Source organism: Alligator mississippiensis, chromosome 3 (assembly GCF_030867095.1).
Source record: "Alligator mississippiensis isolate rAllMis1 chromosome 3, rAllMis1, whole genome shotgun sequence".
NCBI classification, from domain to species: domain Eukaryota; kingdom Metazoa; phylum Chordata; order Crocodylia; family Alligatoridae; genus Alligator; species Alligator mississippiensis.
In genome coordinates this window covers 259,526,408-259,550,786 of record NC_081826.1, presented here as the reverse complement: position 1 = coordinate 259,550,786, position 24,379 = coordinate 259,526,408, and the positions used below count along the sequence as shown (strand labels likewise).

The following is a 24,379-nucleotide window of genomic DNA, read 5'->3' as shown; positions in this document are numbered from 1 at the left end:
GGATGGGGGTTCATGTTAGAGCCCCCCACGCAGTGCGGGGCAGTGGGGATGCTGCCCCCCCCGGCCTGGCAGCAGCCGGTGAATGCCGGACTTTTTTTTTTTTGCTTTTTTTTAAAAGAACCGTGAGGCTGGGGCTGGGCAGGGCAGCCATTGACGGGGCTGGGAGAGTTGGCAGGGGATAGGGCCTGTTTGATTCAGCGGCGGCCAAATCTCCAAAGGGATTCAGCCGAATCGATTTGGGACAGTGATTCGACTACTCATTAACATTGTAATTTATGTTTTACACTATCTAAATTAGTATCTTCTGGCCACGTGAGCTGTCATAATGAACTAATCATATTAAACCTGCTCTGGTTCTGCTCCTTTGGATATTTGTTCACAGGATTGGGATCTATATTTTCAAGAAAAATTCAAAATATTATAAAAGAAATAGTAAAGTTTGTCTGAATGTTTATTGTCCTTGGGTAGGAAGCCTTGAATATCATACTTCCCTAAATTAGGCTCCTACCATTTTGTAGAATCATTGAAAAATAGGGCTGAAAGGCAGCTTAGATGGTCATCTGGTACAATTTCTCTCGCTGTCCCTCTCTCTCTCTCTCGCACACACTCGCACACTCAGACACACTCACACACACCCACCCCCCCACCCCCCCAGATGCATGCACACATATGGTAGGAAATTCACTTTATAAACCATCCCAACCAACTGTTTCTTCAACAAGTCCTTAAAAATGTAAACGGTGAAGGTTCCACAACCTTATTAGGGATTCTGGTCCAGGACGTAAACATCATCATAGTTAGAAAATTCTTTTTAATATGTAACCTAAATCTCCTTTGTTGCAATTTAAGACTGTATTTCTTTTCCTGTTTCCTGTGTACACAAAGAGTAGTTGATCTCCATCCTCTTGGTAAATGCTTTTTGTATTTGAAGACTATTATAAAATCCCCCCTCAGTCTCCTCTTTTACAAACAGAATAGCCTCTGTTCTTTTGATCTTTCATGTAGCCTGGATGTCTATATGAGGCTCATTCTAGCTGTGGCTTCAGTTCCTATCTATCAAAGTGCTATGTAGAAAGACAGATGGACAATAGCTGTAACCTTTTCAGGGTAGAGAGTTAAAAATGTAATTATAGTATTTAGTCATTTCAGAATTAAAACAGCTTTGCAGATACAAAACACTTAACATTTAATGGTTTTGGTTCATCATATTTTAGCTCAGCCTTTTCACAGTAATTCTTCAATTAGAATTCTGTAAACATTGCTGTGACAAACTTTAAGTGCTACTTGCATTAAATAGTAGCAATTGCTGAGAAATAAGGTATGGGTGTTTCCTACTTAGGAGGTTAGAAATGGAAGCCATTCCTCACTTCTCACTACAAATTTCATTCTCAGGTGTTTTAATTTCAGATTCAGAAAATAGAAAATTTTCCAGTTTAGCTTATGGGATATGCAGAAACATTCCCAACAAAGAGCCAAATATTTGCAAAGAAGTTACCGTCCTATAAAAGTGGTGTCTTGAAATTGGTACTTAATGTGCTCAGGCTGTTACTGTTTTATTCCAACAAGTAGCCAGTTTGAATTGGTTATTCATATTAAGTAAAATATGCAAGAACTTGGTTTATTAGAATAATTTTTAGTCTGTGTGGCCCAGGGTCACAGACCTAGCAAAATAAAAATGAGCTTTAAGAGATGATCAGTGATGGGGAGGGAGTGATGTGGCAGTGTCATCAGTTTTCCTGGATTAGACAAGGTATTTAAAACAGTCTTTGCCATCCTCAGGCTGTTTTTCTGGGCAAACACTGCTGCATCGCTGTTTCATATGCACTCCCATCTGGCTCCTGAGTGGGGTAGTGTAGTCATAGTACACCCATTGTTAGGCTACTTCATTCATTTAGGCCTGTTCACACAAATAACAACTTTGTTTCTTCTGTCTTAGATTAAAATATACTTCCCTAATCCATTAGAAGTAGCATCATGAACAAAGCAAACTCTCTGTGCCGTTTGTAAACTAAAGACATTGCACTGCTGCTTGTGACAAACCCAGCATTTGCTTCATGTCAGCCGTAAGCATGCCAGGGTATATTAGAGAGGGATTGCTTTTTAGTGGGTTAGAAAATATACCTTTGTTATTAAGGGTACGTGGTTTTTTGATGCAAAAAAGATTGTATAGAAATATAAAGCCTACTTTCAGCTCTTGCTGAGACAAGTTTAAAGGGATAATTTGCTTTATTTTCAGCCCTGGACGTTCTCCTGCCTGCTGTGACAATGAAATAATTATGATGAACCATGTCTACAAAGAAAGGTTCCCAAAGGTAATGAATTATATTTGAGATACCCAGCATCTAAACTAATAGGCAACATAGGTTTTAGGTAGGTGGTATTTTTGTTATGGGAACTAATGATCCAAGCCAGTAATGGCTTTCATAAAGCATCACCAAACTCTTATTAGAAAGATAAAATTACAATAAAAAAATCCCTGCTGAGAACTGGACATTCATTTGGCAAAGCTGCTGAATTCAAGTTCTGAAGTGAATCATGCTGGTAATATACGCTGCTGATTTTCTGGAGCGCTATGATACATTAGCTTTCAATAGGGGGTTGTACAGTTGCTGTAACTATGTATTCAGTGAGTAGAACAGAAAAGGTTTCCTCCACTCAGAATCTTATGCAATATCTAGGGATATGTTTATGGCATGCCTGTTCTTTTGTGGCATTTCTTTATTGCTCCCAAAATGTTCGTGTATCTGTTTACTTTTATTGAGAAGATTGCTGCAAAGTTGAAAGGGCTTCATTTTTTGGGTCCCAAGCAAGGGAAGGCTTCTGCTTCTCCCAAAGATAGGAAACATAACTGAGACCCACGGTATACTTAAGTGGGTTGTGGAGATAGAGCCCAGTTCTCAGTTGCTTTTCAGAATCTCACTTCTGTTGACAGCAACAAAAGCTATATCCAAAAATCTTACACTTGCAAAAAGAAACTTCCATACAGAAAAACTGAATGCAAGTTATGTGGAGTCCTCCACAAGTTTAATACTGTGGTATTATCTTTGTCACCTTTTGTGCATAGCACAATTTTAATCCACAGAGTACATGACTAGCAGTGTTCATTAAATAAGTGTAGAGTACAAGAATAGCAGAATTGTTGCTGGTCCATGCTGGTTGACCAATATGAGGAAATTTAGTGTTTGCTACTTGAGAGCTGATTCAAACCAGTATTATTGTTTGCTCATTTTCACAATGACCTATTTTCACACTGCGTTAAATCTTTAAGCTATATAAAAACGTATTAAATCAAGAAAAATTATGTTCTGAGATTATAAGAGATTTTCAGAAGACTTATTAAATTCACCTTTTTATATGTATACCTATAGGCCACAGCTCAGATGGAAGAACGGCTTCAGGAGATTATCACCAACCATTCTCCTGATAATGTTCTTCCCCTGGCAGATGGAGTGCTCAGTTTCACCCACCATCAGATCATTGAGCTGGCTCGAGATTGCTTGGATAAATCCCACCAGGGCCTCATCACATCACGATACTTTCTTGAGTTACAGCAGAAATTAGACAAATTGCTACAAGAGGTATGTGGCATGCCCCACACAAATATTATCTTTTGTTGAAAAAAATTTGCGCTAGGTGTATTTCCAATGAACAACAAGTAAATGGCAAAGCGTAAGTTGTCATTGGGTCTATTTAATGTAATGACTTTTGCAGGAACCACAGGCCCTTATAATGTCGGATTGGGATAAATGTACTATAAAGGTTTAGAATATATAGAATGTCCCACTCTGCAAGTTAGAAATTGCTTACGTGAATGTGTGTACATCCCCTGCAATGAAGGGACCAACTTAGTATGTCTGTTTGGGAATAAATGGGGAACACTTACTCCTTTCAGGATATTTGAATACTAATTACTTGCAGGTGTTGAGACAGCAGACGGCAACTTGTAGTTTTCATTAGCAGCAGGTGACCTATTTAGTTATTTAAAATGATCTCTTACACCATTAAAACTAAGCACTAATACAATGTGGGCCTTCAACAAAGTCATTGAGAACAGTGTGCTAAATAAGAAAAATGCAAAGCCTGTGTTATTAATAATCAGGAATTTCATTATAACATGGCTGTCTAACTTGTAATTAGCTGGGTACCAAATGTCCCATATACTGCACCATTGGGACTGGCTGCCCACATGTCACATGAGGGTGAGTCATAGGTCCCCCTGGGCCACGTGTCTCATGGGAGCCTACCCTGCCCCCACAATACTTCACTGTGTACCTTTGTGGCTTGGGCTTGCCTTCAGCTCCCTGCCCCCACAGTGCTGCACTGTACTGCCCTTCCCCCTTGGGTGGGGGCAAGCAGTGAAAGCTGGAGGAGGGATGGGGAGGCCAGAGACTCCAGCTGGTATTTCAGCTAGAGTGATAGCGGGAGCGGCAGCCCAGCAAAAGCCTAGCAGTTGCAACGTAAACCCTTGCAGGCCACATGTGGCCGTGTGCTGCCAGTCAGCTGGCCCTGCACTGTGATATGAAGATCACCAAACTCATAAATATTCCTTTTCAAAACAAAAGACCTTATTGTACCCTTGAACTATAGTATGGCAGTTGTTCATGTGAATCATTGATCCACATCCTCTAGACTGGACCAGTAGATTTGATATAGTAAATTTTGCCAATTGAGATTTTGTTGAGATTTAAGTTTTACCCTAAACACAACAACATTTAATAAATAAAAAATAGAGGGTTGTAAAAGGTTTGGTTGTTTAAGCCTATGTTGGCTTGATAGCAACTCCAAGACTGTAAATATTCCTTTTCTTCTACTTTTGCTTGTACCAAATTTCTTTTTGGACTAGTTTTTTTGGAGACTTTTTTTTCAATTTTTCCCTATTATTCCAATATGGGAACAATAATACAAAAATAACATGTTTCATTTTTTGCATGGTTTCAGGGAAGGAAGTGAAAAACAATGTGGAAAAAAGTTAATTTAAGTAACAAACTTTATTAAAAATGTATTATATTTTTATAATGGCACAGTGCACATGAAATTACATAATAATTACTTAGAGATGTTTACTTGACTTTGAACTACAACGTTCTGATACTGATATTACTAAAGTATGAAGAAATGCCTCTAGGGGTATACTGAATATACAATAACCAAGATTGTGGGGTTAAAATTCACTGTTGCTGTAGAAAAATCTTCTGTGAACTATTTTCCAAACCTCATTTCACAGTGTGTCAGCTGATTAACAAACAGAAGCATGTGTATACCCTCTTAAATAGAGTACTTCATTTATAAACATTTTCACTTATTTCTTTTCAAAACATTAATGCTAGGGACGACATTCAAAAAGTCTGAGCCTGAATTGATTCAATTTTTGCAGGTTAGTCTAACCTGGCTAGGCTAAATCAGTTTTGTAACCAGATAGACATCCCAGAAATGCAGGCACATGTCTGCAGTGGCTCAGGCTAGAAGTCCAGGGGTGCTAAAGCAGCCCTTCCTTCCTTCCTTTCCCAGCATGGAGCTGAGGGGGGCATGGCTGGGCTCTGGCAGGAGCTCTGATCAGCTCAGCAGGGAATTAATAACAGTGTTTATCACCCAATTAAGAAAACAGAGGGGCATTACCATCTACTTGTTGATTCTGCCTGTTGATTCAGCAGGGATCATAGCCAGCACATGGTCTGTTAGCTAATACACAGACACCTCCTCAGCAAGACAGGGGAGGGGGGAATTCCTGGTTAGCAGGCAGTGGTGAGTGGAGGGGGGAAGCCTTGGGCTAGGGACAGACATTACCAGTCACTAAACCAGTTTAAGTGACCAGAAACTGGTTTAAACCTGTAACAGAACAGACATTCAGTGCACATAAACCTGTTTGGAAATAGCTGAAACTGGTTTGATATCAACCTGTTTGAATGAAGCATCAGACTTAACTGATTTGGGTCATAACTGGTTTATGCAATGTCTGTCGCAGACCTCTTCCTGGTTTAACTTAACCAGAGTCTTCCAGCATCCCAGATGCTTTGCAGCACTGGGCAGGCCTCTCTGCTCCAGAGCAGGGCTGGGCCCACACCTCTGCTCCCTAGTTAGAGCTCTGGTGGAGGCTGCAGGCACAGTAGTGTCTGCCTGGCTTCCCCATGCTTGCCCACACCACTCCTTGTTCAAGCAGGCTTTCCCCCTTCCCATCTCCTACAGCACGGACCATAGCCAGCCTGTGGTGTACTAGCTAATGCTGAGAGGTGTCTGTGTAAGCAGATAGGACAGTGTCCACTTAAGGATTTTTGGAGCTAATCAACAGGTAATGTCCCTCCCTTCCTCCTTTGGAAAAAGTTGTTTAAGATGAGCTTGAACTAATTAAAAGAGGCTTTTGTTTTCTTGATTTGGTGCTAAATGCTGCGTTACTCCCTGTGTAACTCCCTGCTGTATAACTAAATGCTGTGTAACTCCCTACTGGCTCCCTCACTGGTCAGGAGCAGCGAGGGGGTGGGGTGGGGGGGGGAACCCCTCCCTAATCAGAGTGTCCTGCTGGAGCCTGGCCATACCCCCCCCCCCCCCCCCCAGCTCAGCTCAGCTCAGCTCAGCTCAGCTCTGGGGAAGGGAAGGAAAGGGAGGGCTGCTGTAGTCCCTTCCCCCCCCCCCCACTCCCCCCAGGATTCTCGCCTGAGCCACTGGAGGCATGTGCCTACATTTCTGCACTGAAAAGGGAATGTTTATCGCCATCCAAATTGGTTCAAACTTTGCAGGTTAGACTAACCTGCGAAAATTGAATCAATTCAGGCTCAGGCTTTTTGAATGTTTGTCACTAGCGTAAAACAAGCCATTTCTACAATGTCCATCAAAAGCTAGTGGCATAACATCGTTACAAGGAGACATTTTCTTTTGTGGAACTAAATTGGAGCAACATGTTTTGGGGTTTGCTTTGCTTTGCTTTGTTTGGTTTTTGATGCATTGGTTGTCAGTTCCCAACTGTGACATCCCAGCTGTGGAAAGATGCATCTCCTGCTGCTGCTTGGTACATTGGGATTGCTTTGCATAACCAGGGAGGAGTCCCCTGAGCTTTGAGCCGCTTGATTTCACTGACATTTTTGTCAAGGGCAAGTTGAATGCTTTCTTGGCTTACTCTTCTTTCCCTCCTGTGGAAGCTTCTGTTTCCGCACATACCTAACTACTCACAGAACTTAAATATTGCTTTTATTTTGGCCAATGATTAAAATAGAGATACCTTCACTCTGTACAAGTTCTGCCTTTTGAAAGAACTCTGACAGAATACAAGTGTTTGTCTCCTATTAGAGTTCTCTCAGAATTAATGGTGGTGACCTTATGGTGAATTTTTGTTCATTTTCACTGAACTTGTACAAGTAGCTAACTATTTTTGTTGTTGACTTTTTTAAAAATTCTGGTGTTAAACATGTGCTTGCCATTTATCTTAGTTTATCATGGATTTTTCAACTGGAAATACATAAGTGAAGAAATACTTTGAATATTTGTCCGTAGATAGTACTTCTAAATATTAATGTTGGTTTATTTTAATTACTGTTCCATTCTTGAATGCATGGACATAACACAGAATAAGGAATACATGAGATTTGAACTTTATGCAGTACCTTCTTTTATTCAAACAAAAAGAAACCTTTTTTTTTGTGGTTATATAAACAAAGGAGTATCAGTATAATTTCACCAGAAGAAAGCATATTGCAGTCACTGGGTCCCTTGCAGCCTAGTCTTTGTTGTTAGACAGAAAAGTTGAAAGAATTTTAAAATTGAATTTAGGCCCTTGAGAAAATTCTGTTCAGAGCCCTTCAGATAAATATTTTCTGTCATACGGATTCTTTCACATCAATACTCTTTATCATTATCATATAGGACCTTATTTCCTATTTGCTTCATATATTTTTATGTCTCTGCACTTGATATGTCTCTGCATGCATTAGTGTGGTCTCTTGTACATCCTGGTGTTTTTCATTTAAAAAAAGTATGATCATCTGGCTACAAGAAACCAGCTTCCATATCACCTGGAGGCTGCTTATGTTTGCTAGTACTTATTGTAGATTACATATATTAGGATTGATTTAAATAAACTGATGGGGGAAATAACTGTACAACGAAACATTAGGTCTTACAGGAAGATGCAGCGACTTCTGAGGTAAAAGTGGTTTTTATACTATGCACGTCAAAACATAAAAGGAAACACTATCAAATACTATTTGAAATTGCAGTCAATTGATTGTACTATGTTTACTTTGATTACATTATGTTACATACTTGTTTTTAACCACATCACCTATGTGTGTAGTAACTGCGCTTTGAGATTATGATGAAAAATGAATGTTAAGATATTGCTACTCTTACAGGCACGTTGAAACTAAATCATCCTGGATCCTCAATAGTCTTTTTAAAAAAATCTAAGACGTTTAAGTCACATTATAAAAGCCTCATAGAAAAAGTCATTTTTATCAAGATTTCTATTGGTGGGAGAATATGGGTTTGACCAAATCACTGACCATTTCCCAAAATTATGCTTTAGCTACTATTTAAGTAGAAAGCATCTGTACTTATTAGAATAATTTGGGTTAAAAATGTAGTGCCTTCTAGGATGATAACATATATGTACCATATTTTTTGCCTAGTGTGATTTCAGACAAACAGAAGTTTATACCTTGAAAATCCTGTTTTCTAGTAGAAATATTGCTGCTGTTTCTGCTACAGTGTTCCTAATTATTTTTCTGTTCATATTTCATTCTAGTAACTTTTGACAAAATACTGATTCACATAGAAGTTGCCCAGAAAATGGGACAGAAATCTGCTATATAAACTGAAGTGTGAACTAACAGATTTTCATCATTTGCATATTTAATATACCATATTTTAATCATTCTTTAACTTTATAGGGTCAAGAACGATCAGAAAGTGGAGAACTGGCATTTATTAAGCAACTAGTTCGAAAAATCCTAATAGTTATTGCTCGTCCTGCTCGCTTACTGGAATGTCTGGTGAGTTGATGATTTCTGTAATTAGGTTTCTTTTTTGTTATTGGTAGAAAGTATGACTGCTTGTGGTGTGGTACTGAAAGTAGTTTTAAAAGCCAGATGCACGTTTTATTCTTTGGAATAAGTTCAACTTTAGTTTTAGTATGGGACCCTAGCTGGCGGCATGCTGTCAACTTCCATTAGCATGTGTCATTTAAAATACTTTATCTGAGCTGCTTGATCTTTAATAAAACTTGGGTATGCATTAGGGGTGCACCAATAAAGATTTCCCTAGTCAATACTGATGGCCAATTATTAACCAGCCATATCAGCCGATACCGATCCAATAGTCCATTTACAGGAATGCAGACTGGCAGCTTGGAGAGCAGCATCCAGCCAGTAAATCTGTGGGGGCGGAAAAGGGATGTGGGGGGCAAATTGAGGCCCCTATGGTGAGGGAGGATGTGGGGCAGGGGCAGGAACTGCCCAGTCGGGGCGGTGAATGCGACCCCAGGAGTGGGATGAAACCACGGGTGGGTCATCCAAAGGGTACAGAAGGGGTGGCTCCCCACTACTGTGTGCACCCCTAGTGGAGGCATGGGGGACATGTGCGGCAAGGGCGGGCTGCCTGCTGGGGGCTCAGGGTCAGCAGCTGCACCAGCCTCTTCCTGGTGGATGGGCTGGGCCAGGACTGCGCTTGGGGTGGGTGGGGGCAGAGCAGATGGTGGCGGTGCTGGGAGGGGTGGCTATGGAGTTGCCTACAGCCACCTCAGAATTTGCCATAGCCACCCCTCCCAGCCACCACCTGCCCTCCTGAGCACAGCCCTGGCCCAGGCCCCCACCGGGGAAGAGACTGATGCAGCCTCTGCCCCCAAGCCTGCACTGGGCAGCCTGCTGTCATCCTGTGCAGAAATCTGGGGGGCCGATGCCCCCCATGCCTCCCCTCGGGGTGCACACAGGTGGAGAGCTGCCCCCCCCTGCACCTCCTGGACAAGCTGCCAGCAGCTCCTTCCCACTCCTGGGGTCGTATTCATCATTCCAGCTGGACAGCACTTCCCCCTGCCCCACTCCCTCCATCACCAGGCCCTCAATCTGCCCCACACTCCAAGCCCACTCCCTGCCACAGACTTACCAGCCAGATGCTGCTTGCTAAGCTGCCAGGCTGCAGTCCTGGCCACATGCATGCTGCAGGTACGAACATGCACATGGCATTTATCAGTAACATTACTGGCCACACCAGACCAAAAAAGGTGATTGCCAATAATGTTAATTTTCCTTTTACCGGTGCTGATCCTATATGCCACCAGTACATCGGTGCACCTCTGGTATGCATAATATATAAAAAGGTGTGAAATCAAGCATTCAGAAGGCAGGAAATGCCAGAATTAAGGTTTCCTGTGAAAAATCAAGCTGATTTAATTTAATCCAAATTTCTTGTAAGCACATCTCAGGTATAAGAAAATCTTTGTTGAATTGTAGTCAGGATTCTAGTAGAATTCTACTGGATGGGCATGTTTCTCTGGGAAGCCTGTGGTTCCTGACAGGTTGCTGGGGAGTGCAGGTTTCCTGGTTCCTCAATCATAGGAGTGGCTTAGGGCTGATAAACTTGGAGCTTCTCTGGTTATCAGCTCCAGGGCATCCTTACTGTGTTGGGGCTTCCTGGCTTCATTTTGTACAGCCAGGACCCTGAAAGTAGTAAGGACCCTGAGCAATGAGATCTGAAATCAAGTTTAAATCAGACAACGTTCACAAGTACAGGAAGTTCACCAGCTCCTCTACACTCCACTTCCTGTCTCTTTTACCTGTAATTGCAGCCAAGCACAGTAGGAGAAACAATTGGTGACCAGAAAGATTCCTGGGAGGGCTCAACAAGAACCCTCCTGCAGATTGGTCTGCCTGTTGCTTGTCTCTCCTTCTGTGTTTTGGGTATAAGGGTGCCAGGATAATGTAGATGGGGAGGGGTGGCGCTTGTGGCTTAAGCTAGGAAAGGCTGAATCTGGATGTTGGCCTTAAATAGGAGTATAGATGCACCTTCTGGCACAAAATGCTTTAATATTAATTTCACAATAAAGGTTGCTGGAATTGTTTTGATATTGAGTTAAAAAAAAAAACTTTTTTTCTCCTTATTATACTGGGGAGGGGCTAGATAATTATGGCCTGACATTTTTACAAAAAATCAGTGCGAGGCAGACACTGGGCATGGAAAGTTTCAGTCAAAATTTCAGTTATGGTTGCAAAATTATAAGTAAATGAAAAGATCTTGTAATAGGAAATGTCATGGGAAGTGGAAGTCACACTTAAGGCAATGCTACCAATCCTATATATAATGCCTCTAGCCTAGATGTCTGTCATGCTCAGGGTATATAATAACCTGTCTGTATTCATTTCTTAGTTATTTGAGAAGAGTTTTTCCTTCCAGGCTAAGAGTGCTCTGAGTTGCTGCTAAATGCTTAAAGGGTTATTGTAAAGGTTTGTTTCTTTATACATATATCTGAGGAAGATAATATAGGATTAAAACCAGAGACCAGAAGGTACATGCTTGTAATTGAATATATTTTAATTTGGCTACAGTTAGCTAGCTTAAAAGTGCCCTGTTTTGTTAACGCATGGAAATGAGGCTTTACAGTATTTCTGCTGTTAACGCAGCTAGGAAGGAAATAATTTTTTCATGATGGGAGATAGAATTCTTTGGCACATTTGCCATTGTTAGCTACACTTTTTAGAGTGCCAAAGGGTGAGATATAAGTAGCTTAGTTGAGAAACACATCAACACATAAGATGAGCCTGACAGAAGAAAGCTAAGATAGCAGTTAGTGTATAGTGCTCGATTCAAACTACAGGGTGGTGCTGGGGTAGGAAGCTATATGTACTGAAGCATCAGGGAGTTTCTGAATGCGGGAAGAAAGGTGAAATGGTTCATTTCCACACCTAATTATATCCAACTGAAATTAAAGTTAAGGAGCACATATTTATCCTGTGTAACTACTGAGTTAGGAGGGGGGAGGATGGGATTAAACCCTGATTGCTTTTAGAACCTGAAAAGGCAATAATGACCCCAGAAGTGTTTTCTTTTATTCCCCCACTACCTTCCCAATTTATTTAAATCATTTGCTATCCATGTTCTTATGCCATTCAGATTTATTAATCCAGAAAATCCTGCATTGGCCTAACTTTACAGTTCCATGCAAGTTGCGACTAACAGAACAATCCACTTGATTGGCCATGGATTTCAGTGACTACTAATTCTGTTTGCTTCGAAGTGATGTTGCTCATGTATATGGCTTATACCCTTACTATCCAAAGGAGAACCTTTTTCTCTTTGTGAGAATAGCTATGTCAGCATTGGTAGGATCAGTGCAAAAACCTATTTTGAAGACCTGCTTCCCTATTGATTTTTATCTTCAGGGCATGAACTGTTTTCTTTTTTAGTCTTACCCCAGTAATTCAGTGGCGTTGGACATTCATTTGATGGTGAGGAAATTATAGGGATATTAAAAATGTGTCCAGAAACTGGTCGGTGCTTTTCTAAATCTAGAAAATGTATATATTTAGTGGAATTCTCAGTGGTTTTCTCCAAGCATATAGCCTGTTTGGATTCATACTTAAAACAGTGCATCCTTTTGGCCCAGAATATAAACATACTCCTGAGCTTTGGGCTTGCCTCAGACAGCAAGAGTTTGGTTTCTGTCAGGCTACTGGGAAAGATTACTGCAGCGTGTTATTTGGTTATTTGTCATTTCACTGAATTGTTTCCTGTGATTATTTTGATAAAATAGAAGTTCACTACTCCTGAGACTCTGAACTAATTAAGAGAGTTCGGATTTTTTTTTTTTGTTGGGGTTGGAAGCTGGTGTTCTGTCCTGAGCTGGATGGAAACAGAATTTCCATTCCATGAAAAGTGTGTGTGTGTGGAGGGGGGTGGTTGGGGGTTTTTTTTGGTTTTTGTTGTTGTTTTTTTAAGAAAAAAAAAAAAAAAGAAAGATTTCTTATCCTCTGACTGCATTTAAAATTCAAATGTTGCTGCTGCCTGGGCAGTGAGGCATGGGTATTCGTGTGATAAACCCTGGGTAGTAAAGGACATTTAGGTGTTTCCAAAACAAAATGTGTTCCTTAAATTCCCACGCTACCTACATAGTTGTCTGTTGAGCTTCCTGGCTTCATTATTCAGTAGGTGGAGGTAATGCAGGTGGAGAGCCCTGGAGTCCATCAGCTGAAGGGAAACCAGGGACCTTGCAAGCCTGCCTGCTGGGTTTCATTTAAATGTTATGACAGAACTGATTTGTTCTAGTGAAATATTTCAGTTTTATTGAAAAAGCATTTTACACCTATAAAACCTTCCACTGGGAAATTTTCAATCAGGCCTAGTTCTAATGCAGTTTATCCTGCAATGGTTTATGCTAGGCAAGAGAGTATATTTGCTAAAGAATGTAAAGCATATATAAAATAGGCCATGCTAGGCATAAGAAATATTTTTGGTTTGAGAAGGCCTGAAGTTAGCAAGCTTTTTATTTAAAAACAGGGGTGTCAAACTCATCTGGCTCCACAGGCCAGGGGAGTAGCATGGGACCAGCCCCAAGGGCTGGATAGGACCCACAGACGGCATACGACTGCATTGGCACTGCAGGATAGATCCAGTGTATCCGGCCAATTTGGAACTGCGCTTTTGCAGTGCTGTGCCAGGCCAGTCTAGAATGGGTGCCAGCTCCAGCCAGTTGGGGACCTGGCAGGAAGAAGCCTGGCACACCAGGAGGTTGGCTACAGCTGTGAGAAGAAGCCGTGGTGCTGGGCTTCTTCCTGTGGTGCTGCTGGGGCTCCAGTGCTGCTGCTTTTGCTCAGGTGTTTGGCAGCCCAGCGGGTGAGAACCACAGCACCAGAGTCCCAGCAGCACTCTAGCTTCTTCCCATAGTTACAACCAAGTGCCCTGGAGAGAGCAGCTATGCTGGAGCCCTAGCAGCACCGTGAGAAGAAGTCTGGTCTCATGGGTGCTTGACTACTGCTGCAGTTACAGTAGTTGGATGTACAGTAGTTTCAGTACGTGGCTGCTTGACTACAGCTGCCGGCTTGTCCCGCAATGCTGCTGGGGCTTCAGCCCCATGGGTGTTTGCCTGGGTGCTTACCTGCCACTTCAGGAAGAAGTTGTAGTGCCCTGCTTGTTCCCACAGTGATGTTCAGACCCCAGTACCACAGTTGTCACCCAGGCACTTGGCTACCACCTGAGGAAGATCTTCCATTGCAGCTAGTTTTGGGTCAAAGTCTGAAGGCCAGATGACCCAGCTGTGTGTGCTGGATTTGGCCCACAGATCATAGGTTTGACACCCCTTATTTAAAAGAAAGAATTTGTTCAGGATACCTTTACTTTTTAACGTCTACAATTCCCCTGGCATATGGTCTATTTAGACAATACAAAAAAGAGCTTAAAGTTAGGGGGCTAGAAGAGGCTAGGTATCCTAGATTCTCTAAGGCCTGTCTTTTTGTCATGGGAGTCAAGTGGGTTAGTGCATTCAGTCCAGGTGATGAAAATATAGTCTATGTAACACAGATATAGTGCAGGTTTGATGGTGCCTTTTTCTAAGAATCCCTCTTTCAAGTGGTTCATGAAGAGGTTGGTATATTGAGGGGACATCTTAGTGCTTATAACTGTTCCCATGGTTTGGAGGAAGTGTCAGTTGGTAAAGTTGAAGCTGTTCTGGGTTAGGATGAAGTGAATGATCCATGCAATAAGTTGGGGTTGCAACTTTCTGGTCTGTGTTATAGATATTTCAGGCAGGCAGTTGTGCCTTCATGGTGTGGTATTAATGTACAGGTTGGTAACATCCATGGTTTCAAGTATGGCCTTCTTGGAAGGTAGTTGATATTATAGATCATGTTGAGAAAATCTGTTTTCTCTTCTAGAAAACTTGCTTTTTGAATGACAAATGGTTATATGATGTTTTCTGGGAATAGTTCTTAGGTGAGGGTACTGCACTTGAATATGCTGGGTCTGCCAAGGTTACTTGGTTTGTGAATTTTTGGGTTCATATAAAATGTGCCGGGGTGGGAGAGTGGGGAATTTTTTAGAGCAGTTTTTCCTGAAGCTGATATGAAAAGAATTTGATCATTGTTCCCAGTTTAAGAACAACTGTTGGTGTGAGGTCTTCCCCAAGTTCTTATAATAGTTAGTTGGTGTCAGAAAGTTGTCTGTTAGCCTCATTGGTATAGTCTTGACAGTTGAGGATGACTATAGCTCTTCCTTTGACTATAGCTCAGGCTGTTTCTACTTCTTTCTCAGACCTCAAGAAGAGTACTTTGTGCTTGAAAGCTTGTCAAAAATCTTTCTCAGCCATGCAGTTGGTCCAGTAAAAGAGATCCTCCCGAAAATATCCTTTGCCTCTCATTTCCTGGACCATGGTAACAACATCACTTCAGCATTACCATTGATTTTCATTCATAGTCTTATTCCTATGATTTAGAGCTGATGATTTATTTAATTTAATTTTCTTTAATAATAACATCTCCCTACAGTTTGATCCTTTTACTTGCATTTAGAAGTAGTAAGGTATCTGGAATGTATTTTTCCCTCTTGTTTGTATAAATGGTGCATCATTTTATATTATGCCTTGCAAGGATATGTTGATTCCTGGGTGTGAAACATAATCACTGTCTGCACTGATAGTTGATAAGTATAGATTGTTCTTCTGGTAGCATTATATAAAGTGTGGTGTAAAAACAGCAACAAAACCTTACTTCAGTGTTTTGCAAGAGTAGAATCTTCGGAAATAATCAAAAAGGCGATGGGTTACAATATGATACTATGGTGTTTTGGACCACTACAAATGAAATCGTGTAGGAATGCTCTTAATAAGGGAAGCATTGAAAGAACACCACAAGAAATGTAAAGGAAGCTTTGAGTTGTACTATAAGGGCACAGCTACAAGGAAAATTGTGATGAGTATTCTTCTTCTTTTCCAGGAATTTGATCCTGAAGAATTTTACTATCTTTTGGAAGCAGCTGAAGGACATGCTAAAGAGGGACAGGGTATTAAAACTGACATCCCTAGATACATTATAAGCCAGTTGGGTCTAAATAAGGATCCTCTAGAAGGTAAGTGCTTGTTGTGGTTCAGCCATCTATTCTCAAATCAAGAAACACTGAATGCTTTTTCCTAGATTTGTTGGTCATTGTGATACATTGTGTGCATCCAGTAGTGTTGGCAAAAGTATGGCAACAATACTATATTTCACTAGTTTAATGATCTGAACTTGTCTACTCCATGTAAATTAGCATCTCCTAAAGTTGCCTTTCTTCACAGTGTTTTATTACTGATACAAATTCCCCTAAAACAACTTGCCAGTATAAATCTGTATATATCAACAGGCTCAGTCTATAATTGGGACCTGGCTGGATAAGGTAAAGGTCCTTTATTAGTTGTGTTCTAGTTTTACAATACTTTATCTTCCCTGAGAAGGCACGTGCTGACTTTCTTGCACTTAGTATTACAATCATAAAGTTGTATTGTCCTGTATGATTTGGATGACAATGATGACTTGGTTAGGGTGACTCAAGAGTCCATGTAATTCTGGTTTACTACAGAAAAGTTGTCACTCCCTGGCTTCTGTTTTATAGGTGGTGAGTATCAGGCTAAATTAGTTGCACCTTTTTCTTACTCTTAATATTTCCACCTCCATTTTGAAGCTAGAGCTTCCCATCCAGTGTTTTATATCCTTGAGATTAAACGGGATTGTTAAATTTCAGAGTGCATTGAGGAGATTGGTTGAGGTTCAGTGTCCATAAGCACTACAGACTGAGAGTCAAGAAGAAGACTATTGAAAGAAAAGAAGAATGTAGTAATATTGTTATAGGCCAGGATTGCTTGCCATAAATGAAACCAATAAAGAGAAAGTTTGATCAACAAAAAATAAATCAGAAAATGATATTCATTTCTCATAACATCATTTCAGGAACATTATTTCTCATAATACAGTAACTCTAGTGTATATGATTAAATTAAAAGATAGTGAATTTAAAACCAATAACAAGAAATATATTTTGACATAATACATGCTTAGAAATCATTGAGACCAAGAGCTCAGCACATTTAAAGAAAAGACATTTATGCGGATAACACGCACATGACCACTGCTTGATAGTAAAGATATTTTAAAAATTCAGGACTTTTGGAAGGGCATAAAAACTGACATCTAACTAAGAGTTAGGAAGCTTGGTTTTCGTAAGTCTCCTCCAGGACACTTGTCTCTTTCTTCTTTAGTAGGTACAGGGTGCATCTACATATACCATGAGCACATAGCAATAAACTCCAGCACAGTTCACATCAGAGTCAGCTGCTTCTGGGCACAGTACCTTCACGTGCACCCAGGACTGCAGCTGTTTGAGCTGGGGCAGTGCAGCCCTAGGCTGGCAGCAGGTCCAGGGGGTCAGCCCCAGGCTTCGGGTGGTGGCATTGGGTGGCAGAAGGGCTGCCTGGGACCCAAGGGTACTACAGTGCAGGGCTAGCTGACAGGCAGCCCCACGCTATAGCATCCTCATGCCCCAGTCCCAGCCAGCCCCAGCCCATCCACACGTGTGTTTTGTCACACTTAGTTGCTTCAGAGTTAAATTGGACAGTTACTTAGGTTTTTACCTCCATGCTCAAACCCCTCTGGAGACCTGCATTTTATATAGGCTGCTGCTTTTAATTGGCCTAGTAACCTTCACTTGTGCAGCAGGTGCTAAAACACAGAAATGCTTAGAGTCCATCAGTGTCTGCCCACATCTCCTGGAAGCTAAGGAGGGAAAAAACATTCTCCCACAGTTCTTTGGAAAAGAATAAAAAATTATAAAGTGTGTCAGCTTATTGTAACACAAAGAACCATGAGATATTGGACGAGGTAGACCGCTGGTATAGTCTGGTGTGATAAATCCTTATGTTTCTACTGTTCATGTGTGAGCGTTGAATTAGAAGTTGATTTTTCTGTTGGGAGGCTTAGTTTTGTGAGTTTTGGATCATCTAAGTCAGATTCTGCCATTTGCAGTATGGCAGTTTATTTCACAAATAGCTCCGTCTAACTGCCTATGAAATAATATGCTTCTTTGCATTAATAAAGGATCTGGACCTATTTAAACTCAGGAAGCTACTTCTATTAATGTCTCCAAATCATGTACTGAAAGGGACATACAAAAACAAATACCAAATATAAATTAAAATTATAGATGTGAAGGGGATAATTTTTGTCCAAAAATATTTACTTTCTTTGACTGCTTAGTCTAGAATACTCTTGAAAATATCTTTTAATAAAATAAGTATTCATGTTTGAAAGGCTGTAGAATTATTCAGATTTAACAGAAAAAAATGGCTAAATGGCATTGCAGTAGATAATGTGAACTACTGGGGTAGGCAGATTACTGACCTTTGCTTAATTGGGAGATTAAAATAAGTAGGTTTCTCTGTGCATCTTTTTAAAGGTTAATATGGTATGTAGTTTATTATCAAATAATCTAGCAAAGGATTATTTTGGATTAAACAATCTGCCTAGCACAGAAAGATGGAAATATAAATAGTTTAAAATGATGATTGTTGTGGGCAAAAACCCTTAATGGTATAAATGGATTTTTAAAAATATTTTAAAAAAATTTGTATATTTAACCAAACTTTTAGTTTAAAAATATTATAGTAGTGAAAATGTATGCTTGATTTACTGGCGTTAAAAATGTTTGAATAAACCATTACAGTGGCTGAGTGTTATGCAAAAACATTCTGCTGGAAGCTCTGTAACTTTTGTACAGAGAAAATATTTAAATGATAGTAACAGCTGATTTCATTCAGAAATGTCATACTGAATTACTAAATTGGATTTCAAAGCTGTTAAATTATGTATACAATGTTGGTAAATGTTCATACAAAGAATCCAGCCCCACTGAAGGAGAACCTGCTGCTTTAGGGCCTTCTTCCCTTTTTTTTTCCCCCTTGGTTTGCTGCAATGGCCGTAGAATCTTTCCTTTGAGAGAGATGGTGCATGCATTACTTGGAGATAAAGCCAGATAAATTTATACTGTACTGAAAGCAATACCACAACAGATTTATCACTTATCAGAGCCTGGTGGCTGCACTTCTGAAAAGTTCCCTGGGGAGAGATTTTTCCCCATGGCTTTTAAATTACCATCTTTACCTTTTTGAATCATGAGTCTTCGGAAATGGTTTAAATCAATGAAATAAAAAGGGCAGATGTTTAATGGTATTTAGATGAGTTTTAAAAATCTCTTCAGGCATTGCAAAATGGTTCCTTAGCTCCCTGTTTCAAAAGCTGACTGTTGGTTCCATTCCATTACTACCTACTGTTTGCAAATAATATGTATTTCTCAGATAATGGTTATTTTGCAAAAGTTCTGTTTAAAATGGAACCATTTTTAATTTGTCATTTATGAAAATAATTTGGGTTGAGAAGGTTGTCAAACTACATTATTCTGGCTTGGGTCTCACCCATCCAACAAAGGATGCATCACTATTTCCATTACAAACCCCCGTATTTATAATTTGGCAGTAAAATTCACTCCAACTTGAATCTTGTTGGCATAATAGGTCTTATTCCAGGAGATTTTTAAAAATTGGAATAGTTTTTAACGTTTTATTTTATTGAGATTTTCCCTTGGCTGAATTTTTTTTTTTTTTTTTTTTTGGTATTTCTGTAATGCTCAAAAGATCTTTGTTTGATCAAAGTAACAATTTAGAGACTTCTGGTACATCTATTTTATGAACTTGTTGCTTCTGTGTGTTGCTTTTAAGGAACAAGATTATCTATATTTAAAATACAATAACTGCACATGAAAGCAACTTTCAAAAATCTTTAATTCCCCCCTCCCCCCCCAAAATGTGTACTGACATTTGTTCTGGTGGTTAAAACAAACCCTTTTAAAACCAATAATATTTCAGTTATAAATATTCAAATTTATAAAAGTCTGGTTAATGTATATAAATATACCCTTGCCCTTGGAACTTATATTTTCTTTTAACAATGCTGAAGTATAAAAATAAAATAAAAAAATGTTGAAATCCCCAGGAAATGATTATAAACTAAAATGTGTATCTTTAGTGATGTAAGCTGTATGATTAACTATGAATATGATTAAAGTAGTACTAAGCTTCTCAGGGTGTTTTAGTTCAGAGTTAATACAGCTTGTATTACCCTGGGGAGTGTCTGTGTCTAGATCCACAGAGTTAGCAGGAACTACAGGACAGTCTGAAGCTGAGAGACAAGCAGATAACTTCAAGGTCCTTGAGATCTTAGCATTTTCCAGGGAAGTAGATATGGGGTGGGAAAAAACCTGTTAAAACCCTTAAAAAGTTGTGGTTCTAAATGGGTTTTAACAGGTTTTTGCCCATCCTATTCAGTACTTCAGCTTTTGTGCGCAGAAAGTTTGCAGCATTTATAATCATTATCAGTCTAAACTAGAAGCTTGCAAGCCAAGGTAGCTTCTTTTCTTTGTGACTTTCAGATACAGGTAACAAGAGCAGGGGCTGATATGAGTTTTGTCTCCCTGAATTTGCAGTCGCATAGGGCTCCTATAGACATGCACAGAGTTTGCTCCAACGTGCTGGAAATCGAAGCAGACAAAGCAGACTCAATTAATCAAGTCTCCTGTAGCGTGGAAATTGACACGTTCTGGCAGCCTTCTACATCACATGTATCAATTTCCCTGTGCGGCTCCGCGCTGAAAAAATGGCGATGGGGTGCTTTGAAATTAAGTATGTTCGATAAGTTCAAAGCACCCCGCCACCATTTTTACAGCATGGGGACACGCAGGGATGCTGATACACATGATGCGCGGGAACTTTTAATTAACGGGGCACACTAATTTAAGTGGCCAGTGCCGCATCCTAGAGCACATGTAAAAATGCCCATAGAGGCAGTTTTCCCTCAGTGCCCAGCTCACAGAAAAGCTTCATAAATACAGTTGCATGGTTTCAGCAGTCCATGACATTATACATGCATCTTTGGTTTTGTGACAGATTCATGCAAATATTATACACTTCAAGAGTTATTTAACAGCTGATGTAAATAACATAACACCCATCAACCTCTTTTAGAAAAATGACTTTTTGCAGGTTTCTGTTTTGCTTCTGTCTGCTGTATGTGTTCTGAAATAAAGTTTCTGACTTTTGGTTTTAGAAATAGCTCAGCTGGCTAACTATGACAGCGGAACAGCAGAAACTCCTGAAACAGATGAATCTATAAGTGTAAGTCATTCCATTATGATTGTGATGCCCGCTACTTTTACTACATTCACTTTAAAAATCCAGTGTTGAATTCATGCATTGAGTTGTTGCATTCTTTATTAGGTTTTGCAAACAACTAAACAGAATATTGTTTTCAAATTAAGGGCCTGGTAAATAAGGAATGCATAGATGGCAATAAATTATAACCCAACTCTTGTCTAATCTTTTCAGGAAGATTTCTCATAGCAGTTCCGATGTTTGCTTCATCACTGGAGTCTTTGATAGTACTTGACTCCACTTTTTTGATGCCTTCTCAATTTCTGCTTGCTTCTTGTATTTTTCTCTTAAAGATTCTTAACAGTTCTTCCACAAGTGAATTTAAAGTGGTTATTTTTCTTTCACATTTTTAATTTGGTCTGCTTACACAAGGTGCTAATGATTAAGAGGGTTTGAATGTGAATTGTGAAGAGATGACAACATCAATAAGTTAAAGCTCTTGATTCAGAAATTAAGCTTTATGAGTAGGAAGGTTGTACATTTGATTTAAACAAATGATTTTGCTGCATTCTAAAATTATAGCATGCTAAAGCTCTGGATAGGAATAAATGCTGTACAGTAGTCCTTTGATAAGGAATTATTCCAGTTGATCAAGTTAAAACAGAAATCAGTGGAGCTGATTGCTGGTGAGGTTACAATGAGAATTTGGGCCATTAAAATTTCTTTTTTTAAAGGTGGTCTATCTTCTAACCAAAGAAGCCCAGGGTGGGTTTACAATGCAACTTGAAAGCTGCAATTTTAGATTGATGGCACTTTTATTAGCATAAGAAGTGCTAAAAATGCTGGTGGGTATAAATCAACTCCTTAGGTATCTGCCAAATATAGTTCCAACATTCAGGGTGCAAAAGTCTCAGCATTTGGAGTTTTATTACTTTGGTACCATATACTATTTCATGGAAGGATGCCACCAGCAAAGGTATCTGGTGCTGTGATATGAATGTAGCCTGTTGCTTAAAACCAGTTATTTAAGTTACTAGAAAGCTACAAATAGGAGAGAGGTTAGGAAGTGGGAAAAATGATTAAGGGTTTGGAGGTACTGATTTACATGAAGAGACTGAAGGTCAAATATGTTTAGATTGGCTGAGCAGTAACTAAGAAGTCATAAGTCCAAACACTTTTGTCATGAGTAAATGCATATACCATATATGCAAGAATAGAGGGGAGGAGGCTATTAAGCATAATAAAAGGTCTGATTGAGGATGATGGTATGAAACTAAGAGGAAAAATATGGGTTAAATACCAGGAAACACTTCCTTGCAACATGTTGGGTTAGATTGGTGGAAAACAAATTAGAAAATGTAAAGCTGGGCTGTTTAAAATGCTCATAAATGTGCAATTAGGAGCAGTCATGTAGTGGCAGGCAAATAGACTAAATGACTTCATAGATCCTTTCTTCCAGATATATATTATTTCATTCTATTAGCATATCCATTTGTTTTCATGTGGTAGAATGTTTCTTCCACGAGCATTATTCCATGTGACAGCAAGGGTTCCCTGGATAGAGGTTTTTTTTTTCCTTTTCTTAGTATCTCCTATCCCTTTCAGAGTGCTCATTGACAGCAGTATTAGTCCATCCCCTTTCCATTGGGATGTCCTTAGAGTCCTTAGAGTTCTCAACACTGTGCCTGCAGGTGCCATGGCACCCCGTAGGTTTATTCAGGTGCTTGCGTGCATTTTCACGATCAGTAAGAATCATTATTCCAACAAAAAACTTTGTCATATTGGCACCTGCTGCTTTTCCTTTAAAATCTGAATGTGCCTTTGGACACACGACCATTAGGAACCCCTGTCTTAGAGCCTATGGATAAAGTTACCTGTACTACTATTACAGAGTGAAATACTACTTGCACTTGTCATTATGGACATGATATAACTTAGATGTATTCTTAACTTCATGTATTCTTAGATGTGTATTAGATGGATTTCTTCACCAAACTGTCCATGAACTAGTAGAAATATTTTTCTTGGACTTGATGCTAGGTAACAGGGATATTACAGGAGAGCTGATTATAGAAAATAAGCTTGAATTGGGTGATCATTGGGTTGATTCAGTTTACATTAAATAGGAAGATAAACAAGCAGGTTGGTAACTATTGTTTTCCATTCTGAAAGAGCAAACTGTGAGATATAAGTGTAGTACAGTCAATTGGACTGAAGAACTTGGGGACTGAGAATAGAAAGTCTCCTCCGCATTTAAGTATAATTTTCATAGATAGTAGGATTCATATTTTCATTAATGACCTTGGAGTATGAATGAAATATGCTGATGATGGTAAATTAAGTGACATTTTTATATGAAGGATGATCAGAATACATGAAGAATTGGATGACTTGGAAGAAAACAATAATTTACATGGAATGAGATTTAATATATAAAGTGCAATGTCATGTACTTAGAATAAATTCTTATTAGTCCCTATCAAATGGTGGCTCATCTAGAAATGACAAAAAACAAAAATAACCTTGGTATATTACTTGGTCACAGGATGCATAGTCACCACCAGTGTGATGTGATCATAAGAAAGCCAAATATCATCATAAAGTGTATTCAGTGAGGTATTTTGATTAGAGGAAGGAAGTATTAATGTCATTAAGCAAGGTCATTTCCAGAACTTATCTGGAATACTGTGTGCAATTCTGGTCCTTCATGTTCAAGAAAGATGAATTCAAACTGGAACAAGTACAGAGAAGGGCAACTGGGACAGCAAGGAGAGTAGAAGCCCTGTATTATGAGAAGAGACTAAAAGAGATTGGCTTGCTTAGTCCTGAAAAGTGAAAGCTGAGAAGAGATCTGATTGCTCTCAGGGGCAGAGAGTGGAAACACTGAAGAGTGAGAAACCTATTTAAGCTAGAGGACAGTGCTGGCACAAGAACACAATGCTATAAACTGGCACTGAATAAGTTTAGGCTGGAAATTAAGAAATTTCTAACTCGGGGGGAGCAAAATACTGGCCCATGGGCCAGATGCAGCCTGCCAAGCCGTTCTGTCTGGCCTGCAGGGCCCCTAAAACATCTAGAAAATGTGTATTTATCTGCTCTTGGCTGCTGTCAAAGATGACAGGATCCAAGGGAAGCAGGACCCAGGGAAAGCCGGCTAGAGTCGGGAGAAAGGCGAGCCTGGCCCTGCCCCCTCACCCGGAAGTGTCTGCCTGCCACGGTTTTTACAGCTTCCCTGCAAGC

At 39.8% G+C, this 24,379-nt stretch overlaps 1 protein-coding gene across 5 annotated transcripts in view; it reads left to right on the top strand.

Moving 5' to 3' along the window:
- The window catches only part of MAST4 (microtubule associated serine/threonine kinase family member 4), a 496,570-nt gene that overhangs the window by 425,553 nt on the left and 46,638 nt on the right, over nt 1-24,379 (top strand). For all 5 annotated transcript variants that reach the window (XM_019495987.2, XM_019495988.2, XM_059725122.1 and 2 more), the window contains 5 exons: nt 2,237-2,312; nt 3,369-3,578; nt 8,877-8,978; nt 15,903-16,035; nt 21,096-21,163. In XM_019495987.2, coding sequence (XP_019351532.1) covers nt 2,237-2,312; nt 3,369-3,578; nt 8,877-8,978; nt 15,903-16,035; nt 21,096-21,163 — 589 coding nt within the window. The remainder of the gene's footprint in view (nt 1-2,236; nt 2,313-3,368; nt 3,579-8,876; nt 8,979-15,902; nt 16,036-21,095; nt 21,164-24,379) is intronic.